The sequence below is a fragment of the Arachis stenosperma genome, chromosome 10 (assembly GCF_014773155.1).
Source record: "Arachis stenosperma cultivar V10309 chromosome 10, arast.V10309.gnm1.PFL2, whole genome shotgun sequence".
NCBI lineage: Eukaryota > Viridiplantae > Streptophyta > Magnoliopsida > Fabales > Fabaceae > Arachis > Arachis stenosperma.
In genome coordinates, this window is record NC_080386.1 from 130,588,715 (window position 1) to 130,600,496 (window position 11,782).

The following is an 11,782-nucleotide window of genomic DNA, read 5'->3' on the forward strand; positions in this document are numbered from 1 at the left end:
ATTCCTAACACTCCTCTTATTAAAAATGTACAAATTAAAGAATATTCAACAATGTAAACACAACATAATGTTTGGGTTACTTGAGACACTTGATAGTGATACCTTTTATCAATGAGGAATTATACATCATTATATATCGGTCTCGTACTTTAATTAGTTTGATGTTTTGAACGCCCACAAGCTAAGAACTGAAAATTCATTATACGACTTTTAATTTCCAAGAAAATTAAGCTTACTTCTCGTATGCAAAACTTAATCACCTGCTATATTGATGGTGTTTATGTGTGGATAGCCGATACAGCTCGTTTTATTTAGCGTTTGAACTCGTTTTTTTTTTTTGGGAAAAAATGGAATATAAGATGATATAGATATTATTCAGAGTGAATAACGTATTTTTTTGCGTGGTTAAGATTTTATATTTATAGAGTTATTGTGCTATAAGTAATTACTCAATAAGTCTAGTATTACTGAATTATTAAAGATGTTAACTTATTTATGTGGTAATTATTTTTTAGTAATATTTAATTTTATAAGATAAATCTGTTAAAAGAGCAAAATATAAAATATGTATTCTTGATGTAACATGTATTTATTTAATTTTAAGTAGATTTCGATTTATAATTTTATGTGGGTCAAATTATAACTAATGGATCAGATGGCATACAATAAACCTTAGTATATCTATTTTTTCTCCTGTAAAAAAAAAGTTTAGCTAAAAAGTTTTAGATGACTCAGATTATTGGAGATGCTATAAGTATATTATCTTCCATAGCTCCAACTAATTCCTAAAAATCAAACATTTTAAGAGAACTTAGACCATAGTACCTAAATTAAGTATTTTGAAGTGAACAAAATTAAAATTCACTATATTTTTATGTTAGCAAATTAAATATATAACATAAAATACATCACATGTTTCTGTTGGATTGGACGGAATTTTAGTGAAAACATGGACCTTTTGAGCGTGTGTGAACAGATAGAACTTGTGGCTATGGTGTTTTGAATTAGTTGAAAATTATGCTTGTTGATTGACCAAGGCAATATTCTATGAAATGATAATATGTTTTTATTATTATTTTTTTCGGTAATACTATGGAAAAAAAATAGTAAAAATTTGTTTTATTTAATATTTATTAATTATCACGACAATTAATAAATACTAAATAAAATAAATTTTAAATATTTTTAGTTAATTTTTTTTGGTTAGTAAATATTTTTGTATTTTTTTATTGAGCCGCAGCAATATAATATCCTATCTTGTATTCATATGACACGCACGCTTTTGAATTTTGATACATGCAAACGAGGATTATATCTGTCGATCTTGTCCCTTAAAATATTTTTCGGGCTTGATTCTAATAATTAATTAACATCGTGATGATGTAATTGTATATGAAAATTTTCTCTTTTTGAATTACCACTTTTTTTCTCGCCCTTTAGTTGAATTACCACTTAGTGATCTATTTTTTTCACTTTTAATTATTATTTTTTATTCTAATCATAGCCAAATTCATAATTTTTTAGCTTAAAAGATGAGTTTTTTTTGTGATTTTTTAAAATGTGAGTTTAATTTTAATATATTGATAGTATAAAATATTTTATAAAATTATCTAATTATATTCGTTCTTTTAGATGACGGTTAATATAAAAATAATTATTTTTATTAACAGGACGTTATGTAATTTAATGTACGTGTAAAATTATTTTATACTGATAATATATTAAAATTAAATTCTTAAAAAATAATATTGTTATAATAATTTAATTCGATTGTAGGTATCCATTATTTATCACGAAAGAGGTGAATCTTCACAATATGTCAATATCCTTGGAACGAAAAGAACAAAAGTTTACAAAAACAATTTTCAAAAAAATTATAATAATATCCAATATAATCTAAATTAAAAGATAAATATTCATAAATCATAATATATTAAAACTAACAATGTTATATGATTAGTAAATATTATTATTTTAAGTTAATATTTGGTCAGCAATAATTTACACTTATATTTACAGATTATACATATAAAATATATAATTTGTACCTATATTTATTAAAATTTATACATATGAATCAACACAATTTACATTCATATTTATTAAAATTTATACACATAAATTAATAAAAATTATTTATTAAAGACAATTTAATATTTATAATTGATTAATTATTGGTTAAAATCATTACAATCTACTAGATCCTATGACTTTGTGTATTAAAAAAAATATAAATCTATACATGTCATTCCAAAATTAAATCATTTTAATATATATATATATATATATATATATATATATATAAAAGATTTTTCATGTATTGTTAATTACACTTTTATGATAGTATTTCCAAGGTTTTTTATTGACAAAATCCATAATAATTTAATGGGTCTTGTTAACATATAATTTAATAGCACATTTTAAAACTACTATAAAAATAAAGAAATATATTTATTCTGATTAAGAGTAACGGCTTCAAGCTCAAGAGATGATAGGAGTCCAAGTTCTGAAACTGATATGGGTACAGAACACTACTCGACATAACACATCGACATGCGAATTTTAAAATCTTACATGATACAAAAATATGTATATATATATAATATAAAGTATTTTTTTAGAAAAATTACAATGATATTTTAATATTTTATTGATATTAAAATATAAATTAAAATTTTTAATTATTTTTAATATTTTATTATAATTATATTAAGTATTTAAAATATTTTTTATTTTAATAAATAATAATATATAATATATCTAAATTTATTTTAAGAATATATGTTAAGAATATATAAGACTGGACACATTGACACGTGATGATATTTAGGTGTGTCCAAGCGTGTTTGGAGAAAATTTTTTTATTTTTTTATTAAGACACGATTGGATATAGCAGACACGTGTGTCGAACGAGTATCGGTGAGTATCGTGTCAAAAAATGTGTCCGAAACGCGGACACGACAACTTTGCTAAGTGTTCGTGCTTCCTTGCTCATTAGTGATGATCTAGTCGAAAAGACAATTTGTAAAAATTTATGATGCACGGGCACAGGATATGATACAATATGATACGATACGGTACGGGATACGTAGATATACAAATTTTAAAATCTTATAAGATACGGGAAAACGGTATATATATAAAATATAAAGTATTTTTTAGATAAATTATAATACATTTTTGATAGTTTTTTGTTATTAAAATATAAAATAATTTTTTGACTGTTTTTAATGTCTTCTTTTAACTATATAAAAGTATCTAAAATATTTTTGTTTTGATAAATAATAATATATATTATTTCTAAATTCATTTTAACAATATATGTTAAGAATAAAGTAGGATGTTTGGGAAAGTATATGGAGGCAATGAAATATTTGTACAATGTCTACAATAGAAGTTCATGAACTATTACAGATATAACCTGTTACCTTTTCCCATCAACGTAAGCTTCTGGGATGATTTGTATCATAACATGGTATCAGAGTTTTAGATCCGAAAGATCAAGGTAACTCATATAGTTCATTGTACATATTGTACAAATAAGCCATTAGCTCCCTAGCAAGACTCTGTTTGTTTATATAAGACCGTAACAATATTATTAAAAATTATTGAAAAAAATTTCTTATATATTTTTAATATATTAAATATGTTAAAAATTACAAAATATATTATTATCTTTTTAAAATATGTCTTTAGTACATAAGATAAATAAATCCTAATTTAATATATAGACATGATGAAACTTATTATTACCATGTTGGGGTGGGAAGCTTCAACCTTTAATGCTTACTAACAAGCCATATAAAAACATTAATTAGGAAGTAGACACCGAAAATTCTTATAAGTTTCGTTGCAACAAGTCTCATTCTGTTTATTCGGTTTACGAAATTGTTTTCAGTCTCACCCATGGGACAACTTCCATTACTTATTCTTGTCCTATTCTATGATTATGATTTAAATTTCACAAGATCGATCATTACGCTAGGACCAAGAAAAATACTATGTAATATGTATCCGTAATTACACATGTGCCAATTTCGTTGGTTCTTTGGTCAACTCTACTGCAACCAATTAACTGCATATTCAGTTTATCAATCAACCACAATTTCCACACCACATGCTGCTTCTTTCGCTCCTATGTTTCTTTATGAATCAAATTTTTCCAAATTTTTTTTGAGCGGTCAATTTAGCATTTATAAAAATATTTAAGTGCGCATACAAAATAATTACTAAATTAATCATTATAAATATATATAAATATTATTATATAATTATTAAATTAATTATTTATATAAAATATATATTAAAAAATATATATATAAAAAATAAATTTATCTATAATTATTTTTTATACACATAATATTTTTGTTTTAACATATATTATTAACTATATAATAAGTAATTCTCTTTTAATATGCAGGTAGCATAGTTAGTTAAATTTTGATGATATAAAATAAAAATAAAGATATTTTCATTTTGAATTTAGAGACCGATGTATTTTTCTATTTAAATATACTAATAAATAAAAAATTGAGGAGATATTATATATTAACATCATAGATAATATTATTTAACAAAAGAAAAAAAATTTAAAATTTAAATTTAATAAAAAATTATTTTTAACAAACTTTATATTATATTTATTTGTTTAACAAACTGCTATAATATTAATTGAAATTGTATTAGTTATTATAATATTAATTCCCTAACATTACTCAAAAATGATATCTCTTGCTCTGAATGAACCAACCTTTTTTAATTTCTTCTATTTCTTTTTGTAGTGAATGAGTAGTAAACCAACCTTAATCAACCATTTGTGCAATGGTGAATTGAAATCTAACGCTGATTTTTCTAAATAAACACGGTCCCTGCTGCAAAAAATAAATAAATGAATAGTGTTGCATTTCGACGAAATTTGTATCACATGAGTCATGACAAAGAAACTAAACATACATCACCAATAAAATAAAATAAAATAAAAATCTGAAAAGTCAATGTATGACCTCTTAAAAATCAACATGATTATTTTTCAATTCATGATTTTCAGAGATGACAAACGTCACGTCTAATAACTCTCACTTTTTTAGACTTTCATTCTCTTCTTGTGAAGTTTTATTTTTTTAATTTTTTTTTACAAAAATAAATATCAAGAAACTGCCATGTAATGCTATAATATATCTCTATAAATATCGAAACATTATAAGTTTTTCAAAGCTTAGAGAGCACCACACCCAATTTTCCTAAGCAAACAAGAACACATACACCATATATATTATCTGAAGTGCTCTCTCTCTCTCTCTCTCTCTCTCTCTCTCTCTCCACCACCACCAGCAGCTATGGAAATTGAAGCATCAAATGGTCACAATAACAAAACTGTGAGTAGTTTCTATATACATAATCTTTTATTATTGTTCTTGAGCGTATTTAATTTATATTAGGTTAATAATTTAATATATAATTCTATGAGCTATATATATATATAGCTAGTAATATTATGAATTTCCAATAATAATGTTCATGTCGTCCATTATTTTGCCTTTTATTTTTTGTTGATATTTCTCTATTTACTCACCATTTTAGTTTCTTAGAACACATGTCACTGGGGGTAAAATAGTAATAATAATAATCTTTAATTAAATACAGAAGTATTTACTAATAGTAACGCTCTTCATACGTCACCTATACACGTACATGTGTCTTAAGATGACAAGATTCCTTTAACTTAAAAAAATGGAATAAATAGTACACATATGACTACATAAGATGATTTAAAAACGTTATACAAGTCAAACTAGAAATACACATGCATAACACGTATGAGTTTATATAAAAGTCAACAAGTTTTAAATATAAATATCTCTTATATGCTTAATAAGGGTGAGAAATTTTCCCATAATATTATAAACAAAACATTTATACAATATTATCAGCACTTCAAAATAATATCACAAATTAAATGTCAATTTTTTTTCTGTATATCCATAGTATTTTTTAGTGTGATAGATCAAAAACTAATTTATCGTGAATCTAAGCTCTATTTAAATGTTTGTCGTTGATTAATGAGTTGCTGCATACACAAGATAAAATTTAAATTTTTGACACCTACTTAAACGGATAAGTAAGCTAACTACTCAACCCATCTAAGTTAATGAATTGAATGTCAAATTTATAACTACGTCCAATATGACTTATATTCATAAGTTTTTCTAATAATTATTGTGTAGTTATTGTTGTTAGAGTTGTTTTTTTCAATAATAAGAAATAAAAAAGTGTTGCCCAAAACGCCTCTTTGATAACTCATGCAAGTGGAGCCCAACATAAAATTGTCTCCACAATGAACAAAATTGTCAATAATCTCCTATTTGTGGCACTTCTTTTATTTATTTATTTATTTTGGGACGGTAATATTCTTTAGTATTTAATTTAGATTCGGGCAAGTAACCCTATTCAGAAAAATCCTGCTTATATATTCTCATTTTCTCTCAGATAGGAAATATATGAAATAAAAAAAAAGTTGTTTATCTATTAAAATAAGTACGTGTTACGATTTTTTTTATTTTTCTGCATTTCCATTGACTAATAGTTGTTAGGAATTAATCTCTACATGTTATTTCTCAATTCTCACTATAATTGTTATTTACTTTATTAATATCATTCTTTTAAAATTATTTTACGGAAATAATTAACAAAATGAGCATTTCTTTTGTTAATGCTTCTCAGTTCTCACTTCTCACTATAGCTGGCTTTTTAGAAGAAAAAAAATAAATAAAACAGTTGACCAATGCTTCTAATAAAACATTAGTTGTATTAATGTTATTACTCTTCTAGATAAAAATAACTACTTTTTCATTAGTCAAAGTCATATATTGATATGTTTGCTGAGCATCGTCAAAGTCAAAATTGTGGACCAATCAAATAGGCAAATAGTGAGATAAGTATTTAGGCATCTTTTGAGAATGAGAGCTAAGAACATTAAAAAAAAATGCATATCCTTAGAAGATAACAAAAAAAGAATAATCACTTCACATGGCAACAAATTTAGCCTTTTTGTATATTGCAACTCCAAGATTTTGGTAAGACCCTCCTCTGTCTTATTTCTAAATAGTGTTGTATCCACAATTAATTCTGTTGCATTTGACCATTCCATAATAATATAATTTAGGAAAAATATAGACAAACAATGAAAATACTAAACAATGTAAACAATAGATATATTGGAGGTGTGCGGATAATTATTATAATATTAAGATTTAGGTGTGTAATTTAGAAATGTAGTGTGTATTGATTTGATTGGTAGTTGTTCATGTTGTTCAAGAAAGTTATTAGTTACCTAACATTATCCTATAATTTATTAGGTGACAACTTCAACTGTCTAAAGGTGTTATTTAGAGATAAAGAATTTGTTACACTACTATTCTAAAGAGATTAATTTTTTTCTTATTTCTTTAAAATATTCATCTTAAAAATAATTTGTTAGTAACTAAAAATATTTTAGAAATATATAGACTACATATAATGTCAAAAGAATTATTAGAATGAGACTGATTAACTACTAATTTTTTTTAACGAACCTAATTAAATTATTATTTGGTTCAATTTTTAAAATCATAGTATCTAACTATCTATGTTAGTAAATATGTAAACATAATTAATCATTTGTATTATATATTTAGCTTAAATCAGAGGGTAATTTTACAGTTGGTTGTTGACAAAATTAAAACAGAATGTAGAAAAATCAGAGAGGGAGAGGCAAATTGATGAGTGGCTTCCAATTACATCTCAAAGGAATGCGAAATGGTGGTACTCAGCTTTTCACAATGTCACTGCCATGGTTGGAGCTGGTGTTCTTAGTCTTCCCTATGCAATGTCACAGCTTGGATGGTAAAAAAATCTCAACTTCCATTGTTGCACCTACACCAATGATTTTTTAAAGGTGGAAACTCAAGTCCAGTCGACTTTACGTGAAGTTGATAGTTGAGACTGGACTTTACGTGAGGTTGGTAGCTGAGTCAGCTCTCAACTATCAACTTCACGTGAAGTTGACTGTTCCTGAATTTTCACATTTTTTAAAATCAAAATCAGTCACTATGTATTTGTATATATTTATGCAGGGGTCCTGGGGTTACAGTAATGATCCTATCATGGATCATCACCCTATACACGCTATGGCAAATGGTTGAGATGCACGAAATGGTTCCGGGGAAACGATTCGACAGATATCATGAACTGGGTCAGCATGCATTTGGTGAAAAGCTAGGGTTATATATTGTGGTGCCTCAACAACTTGTGGTTGAAGTTGCAACGAACATTGTGTACATGGTAACAGGAGGAACATCATTGAAGAAGTTCCATGATACTGTGTGTCCAAGCTGCAAGAAAATCAAATTGACATTTTTCATTATGATATTTGCCTCTGTTCACTTTGTACTCTCTCATCTCCCAAACTTCAATTCCCTTTCTGGTGTTTCCTTGGCAGCCGCTGTCATGTCCCTAAGGTATAATAACTACGTTTATAACATCACTTTTCAACTTTTCTTGCCTCCTTATTACATTCTAATTATTATATCAATTATATTATATATAGAGTAAAAATCAGTTACTAAATCAATCATTGGTATAAAATTTATGTTAAAATAAATTTAAGAAGTGAGATTAGAATTATCTTTTATAGTCATAAAATATAGATTTGTAGGATCAAGACATGAGACTGCAATGAATCTTCTTGTTCTGAGTTGGTATCTCCATAATAGTAAAAGTATATTTATAAGAGATTTTATCGCTCAAATTAGTATAGTTTAAGAGGTATAAGAATTAGGATAGATAGCATATTTTGTGAATATATTATATCTTTTATTTATATTGTTTAGGATGTGAATCTAGAAAGAATTTGAATAGTTCTGAAATATATATGTAAGAAGTGATTGTTATAGTGTCTAAAAGGTGATGTCTAATTTATTAAAAAAATTATAAATTAATATTTTATTTAAAAATTATAAAAATAAATTATTTAAAAAAATTTAAAATTTATCATAAAAAATAAATTAGACAAAATTTAGACTCATAAATACTATAAAATTAACTTATATAAAAATTTCAATCAATATGATTTAGATTATGTTTTTTTGTAAACTGACATGTTTTCAAGAAGGGTATTTCTCAACTTTAAACTCGATATAAAAACTGAAGTATAATAAAATACAAAATATATATTAAAAAGAAGTTAAATAATACGTATATTTATATATAAATATGTAACGACTAATTTGATAGCAAAATTTTTTTTGGTGCACATATGAGATTGTTGTTACTATATTAAGGATGGTTGAATTTTTTGTTACAGTTACTCTACAATTGCTTGGGCGGCTTCCGTGGACAAGGGAGTTCAAGAAAACGTGCAATACGGTTACAAATCCGGTAGCGCAGCAGGAACAGTATTTAATTTCTTCAATGCCCTTGGATCTGTGGCATTTGCCTATGCAGGACACAACGTGGTGCTTGAAATCCAAGCAACAATTCCGTCGACGGCGGAGAAGCCATCGAAGATTGCAATGTGGAGAGGAGTGGTTGTGGCCTACATAGTGGTGGCGCTCTGCTACTTCCCTGTTTCTTTCATTGGTTATTGGATGTTTGGGAATTCAGTTGAATCTGATATCCTGGTCTCGTTGGAGAAACCAGCTTGGCTTATTGCAATGGCGAACATGTTTGTTGTTATTCATGTGATTGGAAGCTATCAGGTTTATGCTATGCCTGTGTTTGACATGATTGAAACTTTGCTCGTCAAAATACTCAAGTTCAAACCAACCACAACGCTTCGTTTTGTTGTACGTAATATATATGTTGGTAAGTAATAACTTCATCCTTCATCACAATAATAAATTTAGGTGAAAACTCAAGTTCAGTCGACTTCACGTGAAGATTTAGGTAAAAATTCAAATTCAGTCGACTTCACGTAAAGTTAATAGTTGAGAGCCGTTAGATGAAAATTTAGTCAAATCAGTCTCAATTATCAACTTCAGTTATCAACTTTACGTAAGTTTTCACTATAAATTTAAGTAATTTAAATTTTTGTACGAGTGAAGTGACAAATAAATTTTTAAGAATTTATATTTTTAATATATTAGTTTGAAAAAATTACTAATAAAATTCTTTAAAATAACGGATGAAAACAAATTACTTTTAAATTAGTTCCTATATATGATTATGATAAAAGATTTTAATTTAAACTAATTTGTTTATATTTATTTTAAAAGACTTTATTAATACTTTTTTTTCTTTAAAAAATAATCTGTCTGAAATATAAGTTATTAGAAATTTATTTATAACTCTAGTTTTTTTTTTTATTTGCACGCTATTATCTCACTTCAATTGCATTTTACTTTTATATGTGTGATACAATGATTTGTGATATTGTTTATCTTAAAAATTTAAACAACTATGTAGATATGCATGAACACTGTATATTTCTATTTTTCTATTTTTCTTTTGTTTTTTTTTTGGAAATTTTAATATTATATCTTTAAATCATTTTCTAAATTATTCAATAAAAGTACATATGAATATTTATATATATGTTAGACAATGACATTTCTTTTTTCTTTTTCCAGCATTCACAATGTTCATTGCAGTTACCTTTCCATTTTTTGATGGACTCCTTGGATTTTTTGGAGGGTTTGCTTTCGCTCCAACAACATACTATGTAAGTCATGACTACTTAACAATTTTATTATTATTATTGTTGTTGTTGTTATAATAATTTTGATTAATGGATTGTTCTTTAAACTTTTCAGCTACCTTGCATCATGTGGCTTATAATCTACAAACCAAAGAAATATAGTTTGTCTTGGTGGACTAACTGGGTATGTTTAATTAATTTTGGTTTTGTCTAAGTTACTATTTGTTCACAATTTATATTAATTAATCCCTTTGTTTAACAATGTGCTCTATTTATCATTGCAGATCTGCATTGTGCTTGGCGTATTGTTAATGATTGTATCACCAATTGGAGGATTAAGAACAATCATAATCAAAGCTAAGACCTACAAATTTTACTCTTGAACTCCTTTATTACAATCGTCAGTTAGTGTATAGTTTGAAGTTGATAGTCATGAAGTCAACTCAAGACACGATTCAATGACACAAAGATATCGCTTTTGATCATAAATTGGAATGTATTAATTGTTCTTATAAAATTCTTAGATGGGAAAGGAAATTGTTCCTATGAATTGTTCACTCTAGAGAGGAATGTAAGATATTAAAATGTTTAGTCTAAGGTTATATGTAAACAATATATTTACTTTTGGAAATGATTTTTTACATGGATGCTCACTTATGAGATTTATATATATATATGATCGGGCTGATTTATGACGACTTAATAAGTTGAATTTATCCAAATTCAAGTACTAATGTACAATGTGTTAATATATAAATTTAAATCTCAAAGTAAAAAACTTTCATTCAATTTAATGTTAATGAGTTGAAATTAAACAGGCTTATTTTGGCTTGAATCATTTTTAAGGGTTGAGATAGAAGATGACGATAGGTGTAATATTAGGAATAAAATTTAACTAATTTTAACCATTAAAAAAAACAGTAAAACTAAAATTGAATGTTAATTATTTCAATAAGAATATTATTTTGTAATAATAGTAATAATATTTTGTAGCTGAAATTGTATATACTTTAGTTGTGTATTTTAATAAGTTAGAGTATGCATTTTGAATGAACGGTATTTTCGAAAATGAAAAATAAGAATATTTTGTAATAATAGTATGGAATCAAA

The 11,782-nt window shown here is 25.7% G+C and overlaps 1 protein-coding gene across 1 annotated transcript; it reads left to right on the forward strand.

Annotated features, from left to right (window-relative positions):
* The first annotated feature begins 5,197 nt into the window (after positions 1 to 5,197).
* Positions 5,198 to 11,325, forward strand: LOC130955596 (lysine histidine transporter 1-like). Its single transcript, XM_057882486.1, has 7 exons — positions 5,198 to 5,375; positions 7,724 to 7,881; positions 8,112 to 8,495; positions 9,341 to 9,840; positions 10,605 to 10,696; positions 10,788 to 10,856; positions 10,957 to 11,325. Exons 1-7 carry the CDS (start codon positions 5,337 to 5,339, stop codon positions 11,053 to 11,055), a joined length of 1,341 nt encoding a protein of 446 aa, XP_057738469.1. The 5' UTR covers positions 5,198 to 5,336; the 3' UTR covers positions 11,056 to 11,325.
* Positions 11,326 to 11,782: the final 457 nt, after the last annotated feature.